Genomic DNA, 22,989 nt, shown 5'->3' with positions numbered 1-22,989 from the left:
CCTGATCGAAAAAAAGGCTCTCCACCAAACCAACCTCCTCTTAAAAATATGAGCAAATATTACCAGAAAATTCACCGATAAAGGGAAGCAATATATTTCAGTTATTTGGTAAAGAGGACATACCTATTAATAAACCTTCAATCTCTATCCAAAACACCGTTCGAAATAACCATAATAAACAAACTAGAACAAAGATACTCCCGATACCTCTACATAATGCATATAATTATCATCTTTTGTTAAATGATTTAAACTGCTTTATACCTAAGTTCATTTTCGATAAAAATTGCCAGAAGTAAGAGCGGAAGAATCATCCCGACAATAGAAGATTTTAAAAGGATGACGAAGAATTATATTGGAGAAAAATTTTAATACCATACTTCTCTATGTAAAAACACTAAACACTTAATTTACGGAAATGTCTTTTTTCCTGCTGTTATTTTAGTTCAACCAAAAATAGTTAAAATAATATTTCCAATGAAAACATCTATTACTAAAATCAATAAGATGCTATAAAATCATATTTATCACAGATAATGAGTCACTTATCATTACTCATAAGTTCATTGTTTACAAATGGATCTTGGTGTAAGCAACAGCCTATATATTGTTAATAATTCCCTTCTATCTTATTATGAACATTATATTTTTTTTCTATTTTTCATTAATTATCTCCTTTGGCTTTTGAATTAAGGAAATTAAAATTTTTAAACTAGAATGCTTCTGGCATTTCTTCAAAAATAATTAAAAATTGTTACAAAGAAAACACCATTGATATAATCTGCACATCTGAAACCCAACTTTCAACTAATAATAAACTTAATATACTAGGTTACAAAAATTTGTGAAAGGACAGAAATAGTTTAACAGCTTCTAGAAGGGTTGGGTTTATTATCAAAAATAATATCAGTTTCTCCTAAACTCCTACTTGACATATCGACATTATATTAACTCGATTAAATTCTTCTTCCAGCTCAGTTATAGCCGTATATAAACCACCTATCAAGAAAGCTCCGTGAAGAAGAAAGTTATTACTTCCTAATGGTCATAGTTAAGTTTTATGGCAAATCAATTATTTCACACCGATACTTTTTGATTAGTTAAATAATCTATATATAGTTGCTAATCAAATTTAAAGAGTCTACCAAGCATAGTTAAAAGGAATAAAAAATGGTGGCTATTTCAAAATGTTAAAAAAAAATAAAATAATTTTTCATTCAGAGCTCAGATCTTCAAAAATTACCTACAACCCTAGTAAATCTGGGAGCGTTTATCTTAAATACTTCTATATTTACTTTTTAATGATAATTAATTTGCTAATCTAGTTAAAAACTAAACGATTTGCTTGAAGGAAATTGTGAAATTTTTTTTTTTACTTAAAAGAACTAAAGAAAGGATCTTAGGATCTTTGGAACCGCCTCGATATATTATTTTCTCCAACTATGGTTAGCAAATATCATTTTTGACTCTTAAATGTATATTCTTTTCTTAAAAATAATAATAAATGGGGCTGAAATAACTTCTAGTTTTCTCCTCGGTCCTTGGACTATGAGGTGATATGAACTATAAACATACACATTGTGGGTATCTGATGCCTTGATCTTAAACCAAGAATGAAGAACGATGGATTCATCACCAGCTACGTAGAAAAAGCTGAAGTATTCTCAGACTACTTTACGATTTCTAAATCGTTCTCTAACACAGAATGTAAAAGAGTCCGATCAAAAAAAAGCAATTAAGCAAATGAAGATATCGACCAGTTCTTAAATTCGGCCCTAGCAACAGTACAACTTCCACCAAAATTCACTAACTCTAAAGATATTCAAGAACTTATTAAGAGGCATTAAAAAAAAGTCTGGGCATGATTTGATCCCAGTTATTGCTAAAAAAAGTTTTAATTACGTCAATTTTTAATAGCTGTCTATGTACTGGATGTTTACTCGACAAATGGAAGGTAGCTGAACTAGTGGTTATCCATAAAGCAAATAAAATGAAAGCTAGGCAAGTCAGCCATCAACTATTGGCTCGTAAGTCTATGTATTACCCATTTTAGGAAAATTACTGGAATGAGTTTTTATTTTATTTTTTATGACTCAAATCCTCCATTGAAGACCTATGCAGCCCAGAGTAGGAATATCAAAATTCATTTCTTGGGTCAGGCCCAAATAAATATTAATTAACAGATAGAAATCGAACCAAATATTTAGTGTCTTCGTTCCAAAGTATTCAGCTATCACTTCCTTCTGGAATGAGTAACAAAAAGGCATCTTTTGTGTTAAATTATAATTTTTTTTAATTTGTGAATTTTCTCCATTACCATCTTTATACCTCCGAAAGACATCAAGGAGGAATATGATTTATTTTTTTCGAGTAACTAGACATCATTCCGATGATATACCTGCTACCTGCTCTAATAAGGAACTAATTTTGAAGAGACTCCATCAGAAGTTGAAAGATAATAAAACATTAATAAAGGCCTGGTCTGTTGGACTGTCAATTTAGACTTCTAATTTGGTCTGTTGAACTGCTTCTATCAGCTTCCAGACAAGAGTTTTCCTCACAGCTTTCCAATAATTGATATATCGTTGATTAGAATTCAAAATGATTCTCTTCTTCCAATAGAAGTTTCTATTCTTTTCTCCGAGATTTTAAAACAATACATCAGTATCTAACAGTATCTTTAGGTAATTTATACTGATGCAACTCAATTTCGAAACATTACGCTAAATTCAGCAATGAGAAAGACAACAGTTTTTTTTTTTAATGTATGGTGCCTTCCAGATCCGACTGATATGACATTAGCTATCAACGAAACAAAATTGGCCTACTAAGGCAACCAAATAAACTGAACCTAGGGCCTTTTCTGAGGGTAAAAAGTAGAAGATGAGCCCATCACTTCGAGCCAGGCATATTCATTTTTCAGATTTATAATCTTTAGAGGCAAATCACATTTCATTTGCAATTTAATTTAGTTATTAAGGGATGATAATCTCTTTGAAATGTTGTTGTTTCAAAACTATTTATTGTGTTGATTAATAAGACTCCTTGGTTCCTTAAAAGCCATGTCAGGATAAATGCACCAGCTATTTACAGATCAACCTTTGTTTTTAAATTTTAAGTTTGTAATTTTGTAATTCATTAATGTAAACTACATACATGGGAGTCAAATTTGACGAGTCTGCCAATCCAGTTCAGGGGAGTTTAAAAATGAATCCAGTTATTTCATACCTGTTGGTTCTTGACTCATATGAAACTAGGGTTGCTAGAGACACAAAAGAAACCTGTCTGCCAAGCTAGTGCTGTGCCGCGCGTTGTGCAGACGCGTTCCAAGATACAACTTTATGAACTCAAAAATACATTTATTTCACACTTTTTGGTTTTGTGACTCATATGAAACTAGGGTTAGTACCTTCACAAAAGAAACCTGTCTGCCAAGCTTGTTCTGTGCTGCGCGTTGTACAGACGCGTTCCAAAATTCAACTTTATGAACTCAAAAATGCAGTTATTTCACACTTTCTGGTTTTGTGATTCATATGAAACTAGGGTTAGTACCGTCACAAAAGAAACTTGTCTGCCAAGCTTGTTCTGTGCCGCGCGTTGTTCAGATGCGTTCCAAAATTCAACTTTATGAACTCAAAAATGCAGTTATTTCATACCTCTTGGTTTTTGACTCTTACACAAAAGAAACCTGTCTGCCGCGCGTTGTACAGACGTGTTCCAAAATTCTACTTTGGTAACTCGAAATTCGGTTTTTTCGGTCAGTTATTTATTAAATTTTTACCAATCTGAAATTTCTTTACTTCAGTCAGTACTGACTCAAAGGAAACATTACTTCCAAGCTTGTTCAGAAGAAATACAAAATTCAACTTTCATAATTTGCATTTTATCCGGCAAGATATTTCTAGCCTATTTCAGCATTTTATTAAAAATATTTATTCACGTTATTAATTAAATACGCATATGAAATTAGAATTATTTGAAATAGACAAACAGAAAAATAATTGACAAAAAATAACAATGAAATATATCAATACTTATTTAAAATTTGGTAAATATGTATAAGTCGTTGCTAACTTCTAAGAAGAATAAATCTTGTGTAACTGAAAATTAAGCTGATGCAGGTAGTTTTTAGATATCCTATTTAGACTCATCAAACTCGTTATCCAAAGGCGACTTCTGCACTTCATCCTTCCCAACATCCACACACATTATTTCCCTTCATTATTAGCTAAAATATCTATGCATTTCCCATAATCCCAGAAATGTCCTTTTCTCATATCAAAATTTCCATCTGAAAATTTCTGCTAACAAAAAAGGGGGATTGCGAGCGGTAAAAATTACTCAACATTGCAGGGACGAATTGATATATTTTTATTTTTACTAAAGTAACCCACTTGAAAGGATGGATTGAAGATGCTTCCATGCCATTTATATTCAGAAATGGCTGACATGAAATTTCTTCATAATTCTTCGTCATAAGCAAAACTTTTTGTCAGAAAAAAGAGAAATCAACATTTTCTCTAATAATGGTGTTTGTTTCTAAAGTAACTTTCACGTATCAAAAATATATTCATCATAAGTTTTCTTTATACCAATATTTGAGGAAGAAGTAAATCTTTCATTTTATATACTTCTTTCCCATAAAATTAGAATGAATCTCGCAGGTTTCCTCGCTGTTGTATAAGAAATACAATCTCACTATAAATGAGAAGAGTAAATATTAAAGAACTGTTATTAAAAAATATATATTTAAAAATTGATGATAGACGATAAAGTGTAAACACTCGTAAAGTGTCACGTTGGGTGAAACATTTTAGCGAAAACGTTACTTTCATACCCCAGGTAATTAATTACCTATCTTAAATTCGTAATTTAAATTTCGTATAACATTTTGTTTATGAGTTTGGCAGTTTACATATACACTCACGACCTTTTTAGCGAATCTTAGTTATTTGAACTCGGGTAGCTTTTAAACGCTATCTCCGTTGAAAACTCATTCGTTTCCGATGCAATACAATAAGTACAGTACAATATATTGTATGTAAAAGTAAGTGAAATCAATGATTAGGACTCATGGTCTGAGCGGCGTTTGGAACTCCCAGGGATATTGAGTCTGTGAATCTTTCGATTGCGGGTTAGTATTGCGAAGGGGTTTCTATCCCCACAACATGGGATTCTTGAATTCAATAAACAATATTATGCCTGCCTTTTTTTTTTTTTTTTTTTTTGCGAACAGGTTTATTTAATATCCCCAAATACTTAGTTTTCTTTTTAATAATATTGACTACCAATTCTATCATAACATTGATTAGGGATATTCTCCTCGGACATATTCAAAGTTATTACTGAAGTACCAATGATGGACGTGATGATTTTAGATTTAGATAAAAAAAATCAGTACACCAAAATGAAACTGATAAATGTCGTCTTTTATCTTTATTTATTTAGTTGTCTCCTATACATGCATTTACCCAGCTGATTAAAAGGTCAGTTTCAGAAGGAGCATAAAAAGCTTATAAAGTTTAAAAAAAATGGTTGCTTCATCCAAAAAACCGAATAGGTGTGAATATAACCTCATCTTTGTCCCATTCAGAAATCCGCAACTTTTTAAATTTTTTTTCTAGACACCGAAAAATGTGGAACAACATCCCCTAGCAGTTCTCTTGAGTACACATTGATGAACTGAAGAATTGAGTCTCAAAGCTCAGATTCGTATGAGAATACAATTTCTAGCGCGACAATGTAACGAGCCAACCAATCAGTGACAAAGGATCCGGAATCTGAGAAGGAAGGAGTCGCAATAATGAAATCAAGTGCGTACTAAGAGGAGCAGTGGGAATGCTGGCTCGGATTTTTTAATTGAACCCCCAGGACCTTTCCACTTTCATAAAAAGCTGGTTCGGACTTTGAGCTAATGAATAAGATATCCCCACTGTATATCCAGCAGAACATTCTATAGCCTTACTATTTCTCACAATCAGTGAGACTACACAGTAATATTGTAACTCTCTTTAATTCTCTATCGTGCGTGGAACAGAAAACTTACGTAATTATTAAATCTCTTAAAATTGACTTAATTTTCTGAATGTTCATCATTCTAAACTGATAACTAATCTAAAGTCTATATTTTTATGTGATGATGACTAACGTTGCAGAACCATACTTAAAACTGAAAATATAATGTGGCCATGTAGATTACCAACTAAGGAATCAAAATAAAGTATCTGATGCTAAACCCAATTCTACAGAAGCAAATAAGCAATTAACTTTACATTAAACATTACGAACCGGATGTCACAACAGGAGATTAAGTGAACTTGTCTGTAGGAGACATCAAGAAGGTGGCGTCAGTGTTTATCATAAATCCTGCTTCAAAGCCTCTAAAATGAACTAACTAGAAATCAACTACTCCATTCAAAACAACTATTGCCAATTGTGGTAAAAATGAAAGATTATACAACATTAAATTGTTTTACTTTTAAAAAAGAGCCATTTACTAAAACTTGATATCAACATTATTACGCATTCTCTTAAGAAAACAAATTTCCTAAAAATTCTGTCAACAATTTATGATTTCACCCATAAACAAACCGGTGATGCTAACAACTTCAGTTCATACAAAAAATTACTATGTTTTTCCTCAATTATAGATGAGTAATCGACTATTACGCATGACCAGACATGATAGGAAGGTTTTATATAGAAATTCTATTTGGCCTATACGGTACACCATCCTTCATCCACTCAAAATAGAGGTTCTACATTTATGTCGTACGTATCTTCATTCTAGCCGTATGACTTACAAAGCAACACCCAGATAAAATGGTTAAATGGAACAATTTAGTAAACTAAGTCTTACTTTAGAAGAAGTAAAAATATAAATTTCCAAATCCTACAATGGGAAAGAGTCCTAAATGACTCATTGTACTATGTTAATCAGTGGTTCACTGGTACGAATGTTAGATGGTACAAGTTTATTCATAACAGGAGGAAGGTAAATGGATTATCTAATAGAGTGGGCCAAAAAAACCTTCTTTTTTTTCAAATGGACAACTTGGGTGGGCATCTAAGGACGAATATAGCATTTAAAAAAATACAAGAAAATAAATGAACTCAATTTATACCTTTCGGTCGTGCATGGGCTCAGTTTATATTATTACTCAGATAGTCATTTATATTATTTAACTATCCACAATATAAATGAAATGCGTCTAGTCTATTGTTATTGGATTCTTTTAAGAATTAGAAAAGGGAGCGGGGTAGCGCAGTGTGTCACTAACTCCTCTGACCCGAGTTCGAATCTTGCTGTAGCAGATAATTATTTATTCTGGTACTGTAGCTATGAGTAAATCCTGTAGGTTCAAGAGCCCTCCTGAGGTCCACCCAGCCTCATGAAATTGGTACTCTTAATCGGGTGGGAATCTGGCGGTTGAGCATGATATATAAAAAATTATCTTGTTTAATCTTAAAAAACGGTACATCCTTACCAAGTACTGAACCCTAACCCTTCATGGGTAGTAACGATTCACTATTATTATTATTATTAATAAAGAATGGTTTACATCTGTCAAGTTATTGCTCTTGCAATAATTCTCAAATATGACCTAATTCCGGGAAAACCCAATTGGCGTTGAGGGTTCTTACCTGGAGAGATTTGAGGAAGTTTTGATACTTTTTACTTCCATGTATTTAAAGGTTAAAACATATTTGAGGTTGAAAACGTTTTCCATCTTTATTTCTTTTCCAAAAATGGAAAAAAAAGTATGCTTAGTACATTAGGTCAGTAAGCTCCATCATTGTTTGTTTTTATCATTTTTGTTCATCCTTTTATATATTGCCGTGTTATTTTGTTTGTAATGAGGGTATTCATGATCTTTAGTGTAATTTGTTAAAGTGTGTTAAATGGAGAAATATTTCTTTATTTTAGTATGTTAAAACCGTTATAGTATGTTAAAACATTTAATATGGTTGAGACTCTGTTAATAGGCCTGCTATATACGGAATGAAGTTATGAAACTGACCAGTTGAGCTTCACACCATTTTGTCTGTTGTCGATTTGATCGGCTAGTTGCTCGTAGTTCGTGTTTGGTTTGTGTTATTTTTGCTTTGGAAGTTTTAAAATTCTAATAAAGTAATAGAAAAAAAGCTAGGAGAGGTAACAAGTAAAAAGTGAGGTGAAGGAAAGATGTTGTGAAGATAATTTAAAACTAAAAGTTTAATATCTTCATCCAAGTTGGTAATACTGAAGGTCTCCATGCCATAGATTGTATTATTGGTCCTCTAAGAAAAGAAATTGCATATCTGAATGATAGAGCAAAGCAAATACTTTCAATACAGTTGTCAATTACCTTATTTTTCTTCTTTTTCTCACAAGTTAGAAGATCAACAACAAGACACTCAGTGGCCAAACTTTCACACAACTTCCACTTTACAGTAACTTTAGGCATGTTTTAATAAATTACTTTAATCAAAATTGAAAAGTAAACATAAACATGAAATTCTGGAGGGTTTTGGAAGGAAAGGTTACAAAGCAAGTTGCCCAGGAAATCAACTATGTGCTCCTCTGCATTTAGCATATAACGACTTTAAATTTATTCTACTCACAATCCTATACTTTATTTATTCTGCATTTTAAACTTTATACATTTAACACAGAATCATGAATACCCCTATTATATATATTTTATTCATTTAATAGTACTGATTCATTTATCAGCAATATTTGAATAAAAATAATAATAATTTAATATTAAATTATCTTCCTATTTCTTTCTTTCAATATTTTGTTTTAGTTCCTTTTTTATTAAATATAAATTATATTAATTATTCACTATTTAAATATTTATTAAATCATTTAAATTCAGTATTACAAACATTATTTATTTTAAATATTTAGCTTCATTGCTTGTTGATTCCAGGAATACTTGGAATATAGATAAAACCATATTTTATTACATATGAATTGTAACTTCTTACATAATAAAAATAATTTAAAAATTAAATAAGAAAACATAAATGTAATTAAAATTAAAATTACAAAATATTAAAAAAGTCACTAAATACGTGTCCAACATCTTTAAGGGGCGTTTCTAAATCTTTTAATACGTGCTCTCATTCCAAGCCAACTGTCTTCCGTCAACTGAATGTTTTATCTGATTAAATAATTCTTAAATTAAATAAGTCTTTTTTAATATCATTTTGTTACACTTTTACGTTCCTAAAAGTGCTAATTATTTTTAGAGTCTTTAAAACCTAAATCATTTGATTCACATAAAATATTAAGTTTTACAAGTTCTGGGCGTCGGCGTTAGTTATTAAACAAATGCTGGCCGTCAAATTGTGATATATATTAGAAGCCATTCATTGATCTGATGGATTTGAGAAAGCTTTCTCTAAAAATAGCAGTAATTCATATATTTAATATGATAAAACGTATTGAAAAAATCCAGGTTATTTACATTAAACATTTAAATTGAACATTTTATTTTAATTCATTACAATAAAGATTATGGTCAAGTTGATGGAATAATTTCATTTATAAATTGGTTTTAATTCAAAGATTATTATTTTATTTTCACTTCTTTTATTTAAATTTTTTTCTCTTTATTTTCTTCTATGTTGTTATTGACAAGATTATCGTTTAATTCATATTTTTTTTCTTTTCTTCTTCTAAGATTTGTCTTATGTTTTCTTTGTGTTCTTTTTTTTATACGTATATATGTAGATTTTATTTTATCAAATTGATTTTTTTTTTGTATAAGTATCACTAAACCCAATAAAACCAAATTGGTTTCTTAGAATCATTTTATACATTACTTGCACATATTTGAAAAGAGACCAATTCTACTTGGGTGCTGATTTGTCACCTTAAGAGCCACCCAGAAATTACTAAATGTATATATGATATAAACTTGACCAAATAAATGTAAGTTATCAATATAATACATTAAAACGTTAATTAATGCATCTAGCAAGCCTATATTTTAAAGAAATTATTTATAAATCTTAAATAATTTTTAATTTAGAGCTATGAATTATAACTTGTTAAATCTAAAACATACACATTCTCCCATATTCACCCAAAGAATATATTTAATATATATAAAGAATATATTTTCTTTATATAATTGAAATGAACTTTTTAATGTTTTATTGTCTCCTTCTATTGCTTTTTACCAATGTCCTTTTATTGTTCATGGCAACTATTGAGTTAAATATCAATAAAATATCAGTACTTAGTTAATTTATTTTGAGTAATCTGTTTCTCAGGAACTATGAGACGTACAGATTTCTATTAGCACTCAAATTAAAGCTAGTTTAATGAGCTCTAAAGTAGTTTATGATGTTTATTTTTGTGGGAGTAGTAGTTTTCATGAAATTTGCTCAAATCAATTTATTTTAGTAAATATAATGAAAACTACTATTCCTACGAAGGTAAAGGTCATAAACTACTGTATATTACATTAAACTAGCTTTAATTTGAATGCCGATAGATATCTGTAAGTCACATAGTTCCTGAGATAAAGATTTCTCAAAATAAATTAACTAACTACTGATATTTCAGTAAATTTGTATGAAATGTTGCTTTTTAAAAGGCTATATCTCGAGAACTATTGAACGTAAATAGCTCTATTAGGGTTCATACTTTATCAAATTTACTCTTCTTTAAATAATGTTCTTTTAGATTTTCTAGTGCTGTTGGTAGTTTTTAAGATATAGAGCTCCGAATGAAAAATTAATGTTTTTTTTAAGGTTTTGAAACAGACGTCATTTTTTATTCCCCCTACCTATACTTGGCAGACTCATCATTTTGACTAGTAATTATATATAGTTTACATTAAAGGTATCAAAAATTAGGGTGAGAATACTGTTTTTTTTTCTTCCCGGCTCTTGTACTATAAAGTTTCCACATTTTTTGAATGTATAAGTTAGACTGGTGATATAATCTCCGTGTTACCCTGATTTTGTAATAATGGCTTTCAATCGTATTTAATTTTTTGATGAACATTATTACATTTTCTTTCTTATTTTTAAATTTAACTGAGTGCCTATCTACCCCTCTGTTTCCTTTATGTGTAAACCCATTTTGAGCAAACCTCTTGAATACGATTTCCACTCTCCGTTTTCTTTATGAAAGAATTCTCAAAAATGCATCCTTACAAACCTGACTTTAGCTGTTTTTTTATTGTGAAACAGTATTTGAAACAACTCAGACGCGAGGGTCTTTTTCTTTTTGGGCGATGTCGCTTTATTTTTGAGATACTAGTGTGTTTCAAGATAAACAAACCTAGTGTTAACTGTGCACACAATTATAAATACTTACTAATGGCAAATATATCGAAAAAGTGTACATATTTTAATTACTTCCTACTTCAGAAGTGGAATAAAATTCTATAATTTCTCTCAGTTTAAGATGTGCTTATTTGAATTTTTTTTTATACTCTCACATAACTTGCCTCAGATAAAATCCAGGAGTATATGTCTAAATTAAGTGAAGTTCCTTACTATTTATACAATTACAAAAGTAAAATGGATGTTTTGAAATAGTAATACGCACCTCTGGTTTTTGTTTATTTCACGATTTCATTCAGACATTTACAATGGTTTCTTTCTAGCATATTTGAAAAAACACTGTTCAGGATGTATTTTCATTATGATTTAGATCACCACTCGCAACACAATTTGGGGTCAGAAATGTATTCAGAAAAATACATATTACTAATTAATAAGTTTTCCGTAATCATAAAACAGTATGTTCACGAATGATTTTCACTGAACATAACCTAAACGAAAGGAGAGTGAAGGGCCATATGAATCAAAAAAGGGTATTCTTTATATCGTCCTTTCAGAGAAAACCAGCATTTCTACCTTTAATTTCTATGGGATTTAGAACGTTTTCATTGAAATTAATATTAGCAGGCGATACAAAACAAAAATACATTAAAATTTTCTGTTCTCTAACCCCCAAAGGCAGTAATTTTGACGATAAACAAAGCCATTAAGGTGAAAATGTGCTTCATCACTGAAAATGATTTTATAGCATCCATTTGTGGTAGCCACTTGTGGAAGTTAAATAATCCGTTCAACGTACTCCCTTGGAGGTACATGGTCATTAGGCTTCAATTAAACTTTGTAAGCACGGAGAGGAAGAGCAATGCCGTAGAGAGCTTCTTGAAATTTGCAATTATTGTCCACGACACCGAATCATGTTCCTGGACTTTGACTAACTCACGTAGCAGTTATTGCGATATTAACATTTCAATGGCTTCTTTTTGGATGACCAGTGTTTAGCATCGCCAATTGATCCAGTCTGCCTGAGTTTTTACAATTACTCTCTTCACTATTCCGACCATATTTTGAGCTAATATATAAACTTTGGACGCCAGACGTTAATTACTTTTGTAATATTGTTCAACAATGACAACACGTTGTTTTATCGTGTAACGCTCCATTTTTACTAACTCTAAAATATCACCTGTCAAATGATTTTTTTTAACAGAGCTAATTTTGAGACACGCTTTACAATGTTTGACAAATCCCTTTCATTTTGCAAGAACTTTCTATTCACTGAAATGGGAATTTTAATTTGAAAATATTGAAAGAAATGGTTAGTAAACAATTACACCTAGAAGATCCCTTCGTCAAAGATATAATACAAGTAGACTTGTATTAAGAACCTGAAAGAACCCTGTTCCAAATAAAGAGCAGGGGAAGGGAATGTTGTAGGCAATAATTGACATTCCGTGGTTGTTTTATAATATAAATCACATCTGTTAATAGCGTTTAATGTATGTTTTTTAACTGTGATTAAGTAAAGAAATTATTAACTCATTCTAAGACCTAGATTCGTTGAAAAGATTTTCTATTTCATAACAACCCATAAATCATATTTTCGAAATATTCTATATTCATTGAACTTTATATCTTAATTTGAGAATTTCGAAAAAATACACTCGAACCTTCTAAGTATAGATTTCTATTATGTTGTCTATAAGTGAGGGAAAAAATTTTATGAAATCTTCAAAACTTTCAAATCGATTGTTAAAACACACATGTCGTTACGGTAACCAATAGATTATTAATCAAACATGTAGATAACCTCTGGTATGTAGACAAATTATCATGACCTGGATTTTACTTTCTAAATTTTTTAGTAATTGTAGACCTAAAAAACTATTAAATTTGCATAGAAGCAATGTGATTTTTTCTATGATTGACCCTCTCCATAAAAGTGCCCAACCTGTACATATGGCCTTCACTGAATATGAGACGGTTACTGCAGAAGATAAAAATGAAATCCCCATTATCATACTACACGGAATGCTCGGTTCAAAAACGAATTGGAACACAATGGGCAGGCAAATAGCTGTCAAGACCTCCCGAAAGGTCGTGACATTGGACGCACGAAATCATGGAGACAGTCCTCACACTAAAGAATTCAGCTACGAACACATGGTAAGAGACTTGAAACTATTTATGGATGAAATGAACATTAAAGAAGCCAGCCTTCTCGGTCATAGCCTCGGTGGTAGGGCTATGATGGCCTTTGCTCTCACGAATCCGGACATGGTGAGGGATCTCGTCATAGTGGATATCTCTCCTTATAGCCTAAGTGACAGTGTTCATAATATACCGCATATATTGAAGTCTTTAAAAAGTGTTAAAATAAGTAAAAAGAACAAAACACTTGTCACGATAAGAGAGGCAGTTGGTAAACAACTTGAGCCTTCCATAAAAAATCCAGATTTACGTAATTTTCTATTGATGAATCTTGCTTACGATGATAAAAGTAAAAAATATTTTTGGAAGTTAAATATACAAACTCTAATTGATACCTTACCATCAATAATCAATTTCCCTAAATATGAAGGTGTCTATACAAAGCCTACTCTTTTTCTATGTGGTGCACTTTCAGATTTTCTTAAAAAAGAAGATGAACCTCGAATCTTAGAGAAATTCACTGGAGCAAAGTTTCTATACATAAAAGATGCTGGGCATCTGGTACACTCCCAGAAGCCACACGAATTTCTTGAATCTGTGGCATCGTTTTGGAGTGATAGTAAATAATTTTTTTTTGTGTGTGTGTGTTAAAATTTTTATATTAGGATATTAAGTCTAATTTTAATCGTAAGATACCGTACGAACTACTTTTGTTGTTTCTTTATCTAGCGTTAATAAATTAAGGACAACCGAAAATTCCAAAATGCATTAACTTACAGTCTACAAATACTTAACTTCATCCTTCATAAATCTATGTAAAGCGTCCAATATCTAGAAAATATTTACTGACAAAATGTTAAAACATTTAGCAAAATAAGGAATGACGAATCCCTGAATCAGTTTTAAGAAGCATTTTAGGATTTGTTGGTTACCTTAGTCAATTCTCTGGCTTTGAGATCCACAGTGGACCAACAGCTGTGATTTGAGGAAAACCGTTCTACATATTTTAATATAATTTTTTTTTTCAAATTGCTCTGAACCAGTTTTGACAATTTTGCACTGCCAACTTGAGATTAGAGACCACGTATGAAACGGGTTATATATTCTGGGTGGTTTCGCAAGATATAAAATGTTTCGACATTTTGATTTCAATTTTCAGAAAAATATGGGATTATCTACTCTGAATCTCAACGACTCAATTTGAGATCCAACTCATAGATCACAAGGTCTTTTTGTAATTTAACAAACTTGATCTCACGTAATATACATTGTAATCAAAATTTCCTCAAATTCTTAAAATCATGGAAGAGTAACCCTTTCAAAATTATTTATAACTTTATTTTATAAACATTTTAACCGCAATAAGCATGTTAACATATGTTTAATGACTTTATTAAATTGTCATTTCACTCACAATTGGAATTAAAATAAAGTTTGAACTAATACGATTCAAAGCCCTAAGGCAGTGGTGCCTGAAATTTTTGATGGCAGAATCTTGATTTTTTGAAGGAAAATGGTGGAACCCTTTTGGTAGAAATAGGTAAACTCATAATTTAGTACAAACAGTGTCAAATGTCGTGTTTTCAGTCAAAGCTAAGAAAGGGTTGGATACCTACACAATAGCTATGCAAAACTAAAGAAGATTTGAGATGGTAAGGTTCAAAACTGTTTTACATGGAATGAACCATTACTTAATTAATTCGCGGAACCCCTGCAAGAGACACAGGGAACCCCGGTTGGGGACCACTGCTTTAAGGTAACTGGCTGGTGCATGCATTTTTTTCAGTCCAAATCCAAAATGTACTCTGCAAGGCACTGACGGTTTACTGATAGTTTTATAAAACGCCTGAAATAATAAACTACAGAAGTAATTAAAATATAAATATTTAAAAAATGGTAGTGATAACTTTTTTTTTTATGATTGGGAGTCTAATGTATTAGAGAGTTCATTTAAGTTGTAGAAAAAATGAAATTAATTTTTGAGATCACTCTTTATTTTATTTTTTTAAATAAATATCTTAACATTAATAAATCATACTACGACTATCTATAACCTCTAGCTCATAAATTGGAAGATAATATCTAAAAGATTCAAGCTCCCTCCCCTATTGCTCCAACTCTCAAAATAATGCTTATGATTAAAAAACAAAATAATATAGACAGCAGAAATATCGAAATACTCTTTTAAAGTGTTGATACAAAATATGATATAAACTGTAAGGCAATAAAATGAAATATCTACCTACTCTGTTTCTGTTGCTGATGAAGTTCCAGAATTAAGATAGTTGTAGTAAATTTCTTCTATACGGACGTACTTCTGTGTTGGAGTCATTATGGAGTCACGTTTGCCCATACTGCCACGATACTTTTAATTACTTCTATAGTTTATTATTTCAGGTGTTTTACAAAACTATCAGTAAACCGTCAGTGCCTTGCAGAGTACATTTTGGATTTGGGTTGAAAAAAATGCATGCACCAGCCAGTTACCTTAAAGCAGTGGTCCCCAACCGGGGTTCCCTGTGACTCTTGCAGGGGTTCCGCGAAATAATTAAGTAATGGTTCATTCCATGTAAAACAGTTTTGGACCTTACCATCTCAAATTTTCTTTAATTTTGCATAGCTATTGTGTAGGTATTCAACCCTTTCTTAGCTTTGACTGAAAACACGGCATTTGACACTGTTTGTATTAAATGATGAGTTTACCTACTTCTACCAAAAGGATTCCACTATTTTCCTACAAACATCAAGATTCTGCCATCAAAAATTTCAGATACCACTGCCTTAGGGTTTTGAATCGTATTAGTTTAAACTTTATTTTAATTTCATTTGCGAGTGAAATGACAATTTAATAAAGTCGTTAAACTTTTTTTTTAATCCCCCTCCCTTACCATTTCTGGCATACGGGGTACGGGAGCAGTGGGGTAGTGCGCTGGGGATTGCGCATGCCACTGCTCCCAAAGATCACCAATTATTTTTTCCTTTTTTTTTTCTTTATTCTTTTATTAAATTTTTTACTGTGGTGCAGCCCAGTCTAGGTTTAGCACCTTACTGATGGAGCTGCACCTTGTTCACTGCATCCTTCTGGTGCGCAACCGTCTGGGTGCCTCCTGCAGTTACCAGGCTGGTCCAGCCCTTTTGGTCTCAGTCTGGGTCAGGTTCATCTTCTTCTGGTGGCTCGCCAATGTTGGGCGGTCAAGTCCTTCTAATTGTGAAATGTGTTGGACCCACCACCTCCTTCCATCCGTAAATGAACTCCCTGTAGAGGGGATAATTCTCTTCTTCCATCAACCAGGGAAAGTCCGACTCTGCGGGGGCGAAAATCCCGGTCTTTCTCAATAGCTTGGCTCGGTGTCCTTCCATGGCGGAGCAATCCACTATTACGTGTTCTGCTGTTTCAGGAACTCCGCACGTGGGGCACCGGGGGTCGATATTCTTTCCAAAGCTCTGCAGCTTTCCCCGAAACCCCCGTGTCCTGTTAGGATCTGGGAGACCCAATAGTCTGGGATCACCCATTTACCCTTCAGTCTGGAAGGGACGGTAGGGAAGAATTTTTTCAAAGTAGCGCCCTTCTGGCTTGCTACCCACCGTCCATTCCACTTCTGTATTGAGTCCTCCCGCAGTATTTTCTTCCACAAGTTTGGAGTCTCGCCGATCCTCTCTCGGAGCTCATCCGGTAGCGCTTCTAGTCCCTGCATCTTTACTTCATATTTAAGGACATCCTCCCTGAGGATGAGGTCCAGGGGCATCGCTGCGGCCAGCACCTGTACCGCCTCATGTGACACCGTTCTATATGTCTTCGTCCCTCAGCAGAGCCAATCTCTGTGTGGTGGCCAGTTTTCTCTTCTGTGTCTGCTCCAGGCAGGGGATGCGTACCTCAGAATACCCATGATGCACCCGCAATATATATATAAGATCATCGTGACTATATATCCTCTACCTTCAGACCTAACTCACACCTATATAATCCACAACATGACTCCACCATTCTATTATATTTAAATATACCTTTGCCACTTTCTCTCCCTTCAAAATTTTTCAACCCCAAAGAAGTATAAAAAGAAATCAGTAATCTACCAAAGCATAAGTCCCCAGGTTATGACTTAATTATGTCTGAAATCATGCAGCACTTTCCCCGAAAGGCCATTGTATTCCTCACTGCACTCTATAACTCAGTGTTACGTACAACCCACTTTCCGATCCAGTGGAAATTCTCGATCATTATTATGATATTAAAGCCAAACAAGCCATCTCTTTTACCATCTTCATATAGACCAATCAGTCTCCTTCCAATTTTTGCTAAACTTTTCGAAAAAGTACTATATAAGAGAATACTGCCTTTCATTGAGACAATCCTACCTCATCATCAATTCGGCTTCCGTCATCGCCATTCTACAATCCATCAACTTCATCGAGTCATAGACTTCATACCTTCTGCTTTCAAAAAGAAACTATATGTAACAGGTGCCTTTCTCGACGTACAACAATTATTCGATAGAGTTTGGCATACAGGACTCCTTTATGAACTGAAAAGAGTTCTTCCCAGCACCTACTATCTAATCCTAAAGTCTTATTTAGAAGAGAGATACTTCCGGATTCGACAGGGCTCATCACTATCCTCATATTTCGCACCAGAAGCTGGAGTTCCGCAGGGATCTATACTAGCACCATTATTATACACTTTGTATACCTCCGATTTACCCACAATGGAACACACTCTCACGGCCACATATGCCGACGACACAGCCATTTTAGCCAAGCATGGCGACCCAACACAACCTTCATAACAATTACAAATACACCAAGCTCACATCCATGAATGGTGTATCAAATGGAAAACAGGGATAAACATTGAGAAATCAGTTCAAATAACTTTTACGCTCCGTAGTGGTCTATGTCCTCCTGTTTTTCTAAACGAACGAAGTTTAACCCAGACAGACACAGTAAATTACCTTGGATTGACATTAGACAAACGACTTACATGAACCTCCCACATAAAAATAACAAAACAAAAGCTTAATTTCCGACTTAAATTATTATTTCATCTTTTAAATAAACGATCAAAATTACCACTTTCGGAAAAACTAAAGATTTATACTTACCTTCTCAGACCAATTTGGACTTACGGTGCACAAATTTACGGATATGCCAAAACAACTAACTTACTGAAACTGCAACAGTTTCAATCAAAATTACTAAGACTGATCAGTAGCGCTCCCCCCTATATCAGTAACAAGAACTTACACAAAGACTTACGAACTCTCTACGTACAAACAACCATTAACTCATTATATAAATGGTTTCACGACGCACTTCCAACACACACTAACACTCTAATTCAAGGACTATGAACACTAGACTTACCAGATACGAGATGACGTTTACGAAGGAGCTGGAATAGGGACCTCTTAAATTGATTTTTAAATTTCAATTTTAATGGAGAGGCATCATTGGATGACCTTAACCTTCATGCCTTCTTGACTTTTTATTATTATTATTTTTTCTCTCTCTCTAGATCTCATTCACTGGTTGTAAAAATACTTTTACAGTTGTGAATAAACGAAATAAAGTCAAAAAAAAAAAAAAAAAAAGAATGTGTAGAACGGTTTTCCTCAAATCACAGCTGTTTTATTTTTAATAAATCATATATTACTTGTGAATGATTTCCTCAGCCCACTGTTGAGCTAATGATAACCCTCTTCTAGAAAAAGAAAAATACATCTAATAAGCTAGAATGAGGTAGAACATAGAGATTTTTCTTTTCTTCTGGTCCTGATGCACTATGATATATAAATAAGACGTACTTTGGCGTTTACGTTTGTTTGGTGTTTCCTTGTCAAAGTATTCATAGCAGTACCTATCTTAACCTTCTCTTACTAACTCAATATTTTATGTCGTAGACTGCTAAATTACTTAATTGATGGTTGCCAAGAAATTTTAAAAGAATAAATTTAATTACAAATTAGCATCTAAATTAAAATAAATAATTAGTGCAAATAGAGGAAAAACTAATTTTGGCTTTCTTAGACCGGGTTCCTACAATTGAAGAATTGCTCTTTTAAGAGCTACTCACTTTTTCGATGCAAAAAGTGGATGGTCCGGCCTTAAGTGCCAAAATTTTTTGTTTGTCAGCAGCACTTTCACTTGACTAAGTGGTGTATGAAGAATGGTCCGATAACGTGACTACAAATTTGTCATAGATATTTTATATGTGTAGTATTAGTATAAAGTAGGTAGTTTAATGCTCGAAAAGATGCAATAACAAAATTTGTTAACATTCTCAATCTTTGTTATAGAGAGTACGCGTGGAGATATGTAATAAGATGATAACTAACGTAAATACAGAATACATTCCTGTATAACAGAGCTTATGTTGACTCAGGTATTCTTGAGTGTAGTGAGAGTGTTTTATTAATGTTATCATGGGAAGTGAAAATAGGACAGGAGCTATCCCATCTATTGAATCATTCGCCCATGGAGAGCATTTCACAGCAGTGTAGGAAACACCAAACAAAAGTAAACGCCAAAGTACGTCTTATTTATATATCATGGTGTATCAGGACCAGAAGAAAAGAAAAATCTCTATGTTCTACCTCATTTGCAACAAGTAATTTCGCAAGGACCATGGTCGCATGCCATACAGAAAAGCAGAAAATTTAGGTTTTTTTTTTTTTTTAATTATTCTCTATAAAAACTATTCAAGATAATTAAATTTACTGTCCAGTCTGAAAAAAATATAACTTTCTTTAAGAAATTAGGTTTAGTTTAACTAAATCTGGAGGCTCACTGTCTTATAGTGGAAGGTTTTTTGTATGAATCACAGATAACTCGTCAATGTTTTTCTTAGCCCTCCTGCCGGGCTAAAGATGTCCAACCTCTAGAAAAAATCGACATTCAATATGCTTTAATTTCGTATGAAAGAGGCCAAGGGTCCTTTAGACATTATTACTAAAGCTTATTAGATGTATTTTTCTTTTTCTAGAAGAGGGTTATCATTAGCTCAACAGTGGGCTGAGGAAATCATTCACAAGTAATATGTGATTTATTAAAAATAAATTAACGTTCCGCTATTGGTCCAGTCATTGAAGCTCCTAACGGTAGATCTAGCTAAGCCAAACCATGATTCTTAAAGAGAGTGTATGATGGTGCAATAATTATTTCAGATGTATTTGCAATATCTTTTTGCAAAAGTTCTTCGCCTATTACATTTTCATAGAGCCGTTCATTAGTGAATGCCTTTATATCTAGCGGAATGTAAACTGGATCTGAATAGTCATTAGATGATTCATCATCGATATCTTCCCCTATTGCTACTAACAATTCTTCTGTAATCCAGGCATGCATTGTTTACTAAAAATAGGAGTCTGAGTAAATAAAATATTTGTGAAAGAATGCTTGTTAAAAAAAAACATGAAAAAGTGTAAGAAGATACATTTTATTTAAAAATAGAGGAAATTTCTTTGAGAGGTATACTTTTTTCTTTACATTTTATACTATGATCAATAAAATCTAGTGTGGAACTGAGAAGGAATTTTAAAGAAGGAAAAACAAAGAATTTTAATCATTTAATGATAGCTACCCTTAAGTGACCGAGAATAAAATTTAAACTACTCATTAGTGTTGTAAAACACAACCAATTTAATTTTTGATTAAAATTATTCTAAGAAAGTTTATTCGAATTTGTTTTTATTAAGGATCCACCCTAAATAAATATCTGCTGTAATAAAAAATTAAAATACCTATTTCAATAAAGGTAAAAAAACGTTACATTAATGTTGTGCAATAGTCTCTGGGGCCATGTGTATATGGACTAAAGTAAATACGCAAGTCTACTTGATTTTACAGGCTGGGTTATTTCCATAGTAAGTTTTTTCATTAATTTTTTTTATTCATTTTTTTTTTCACTTACCTATACCTATAAGATGTATGTAACAACTGATGGAAGTGTTTACTTGTATGTTACCTGCCATGGGAGAGGGTCGTCATAAGCTGAGCCCGAAACTTGAGGCAAAATGAGTGGAAACCGTCGAATCCCCTTTCTTTAAGTGGAAAAATTCCCACTGTGGACTTATAATAAAAATTATGCGGAAAATAATTTGATTAATGCAGACCCACTTCAATTATTAAAATTTAAAGTGAAATCCAAAATGAAAGAAACTCTTCCCAATGTTATGATGACGTTCTGAATATTCCTCAGAATATTATATTCCTCAGATATTCCTGTCATAAGCAACGTCCCATATAAAAAGAGTTTTTCAAAATTGAAATTGATCACAAATTATTTAAGATCAACGAGTACTTTAAGGCTAACCAATCTTGCTATCTTTTCTACTGAGTCAGAGGTCATGGTGCAACAAAAGTCTTTGCTCTTAAAAAAAACAGACGAATGAAATTTTAGTTAAAGATATGAGTAATAACAGTATCGTTCTAGTCCTAATTGCAAGTTGATTTGTGTTGTATATTAAATTCGCTAAACTCTTAGTCTATTTGATCCCCGGAATATAATCATAAGTGTTTATACCTCTTGCATCAATCCAAATGGTGTGCTTGTAAGAATTTTTGTAATAAATGTGATTATTATATTGTAAAACATATATACATGACTTTTTTTATTTTTAACCTGTACAATACACAAAAATGATGATTGTCCTTTTGAGAAAGTTCCTTAAAATTACTGTATAATTTAGTCTTTTAATTACAAATACCTAAATAAGGAGGCACCTGAATTTTCCTCAACCCTGGATGGCTGACACTTCCTGTATACCACTGGAACTACCTCCTCTCACAGATTCACTAGTTACTCCAAAACATACAGGTCTAGATAGATTATTGATTATCATAAAAAAAAAATTAAAAAAACTGTCTACATCTGACTCTATTTGTTTGTATGCATGTTATTTTTTGAACCTGGGTTAACTTATTTACTACCTTCCTATTGAAGATAAAAATACTATCAAATCTCTTAACCTGTGCTGTCATTTACCAACTTAATTGCCTGTCTTGGGAATATACCGAAATTTTCTAGTTATTTGTTGGACCAGTGATTATTCTGTATATTATCTTTAACTGGACTAAGGGCTACCATAGTATGACCATGTCCAGTTAAAGGCTCATTTTGGAAACAGGTCTGACAATTCCCTATCTTTCCTGGGTTTTTTGGGTTATGTATTTCATGCAGTTCAAACCATATCCAGGAATTTTCTCAAACATTGGGGCAGTGTTGATGATACTCTTTCTCAATGAAAGGAAGGGTTTGTACCAAAGGAATCATTAGTAGGCCAAAGCCTATAAGAAACCATGTTTTAACTAACATCCGCTGTACTATGTTTTAATAAAATGAAATGAATCGTTCTGAAGTGCAACTTCTCTGTATCACTAATAAAAGGAAGTTGATTTCTTCAAAAGAATGTTTCATGGACCCTTTAAGAAAAATACTTTTTGTGTTTTATTAAATACTGTTAAGTGATCCTGATATGAATATAATCCTTTCCCTGTGCCAAGGCGCATATGGTTTGGCCGTCATTCTGAAGTGCTTGCGACACCTCTCTCCCA

At 32.5% G+C, this 22,989-nt stretch overlaps 2 protein-coding genes across 2 annotated transcripts in view; both read left to right on the top strand.

Moving 5' to 3' along the window:
• The window catches only part of LOC106691183 (ryanodine receptor), a gene marked incomplete at its 3' end in the record, with an annotated part of 88,907 nt that overhangs the window by 50,725 nt on the left and 15,193 nt on the right, over positions 1 to 22,989 (top strand).
• On the top strand, positions 13,032 to 14,079 carry LOC106691185 (sn-1-specific diacylglycerol lipase ABHD11). The gene has a single exon (XM_014436872.2). It carries the CDS (start codon positions 13,123 to 13,125, stop codon positions 14,065 to 14,067), a length of 945 nt encoding a protein of 314 aa, XP_014292358.1. The 5' UTR covers positions 13,032 to 13,122; the 3' UTR covers positions 14,068 to 14,079.

This window comes from Halyomorpha halys, unplaced genomic scaffold, assembly GCF_000696795.3.
Source record: "Halyomorpha halys isolate HHAL.00 unplaced genomic scaffold, Hhal_1.1 Scaffold2136.1, whole genome shotgun sequence".
Classification (NCBI taxonomy): Eukaryota; Metazoa; Arthropoda; class Insecta; order Hemiptera; family Pentatomidae; genus Halyomorpha; species Halyomorpha halys.
The sequence above is the reverse complement of the archived record's forward strand: the minus strand, read 5'-3'. Positions and strand labels throughout refer to the sequence as shown.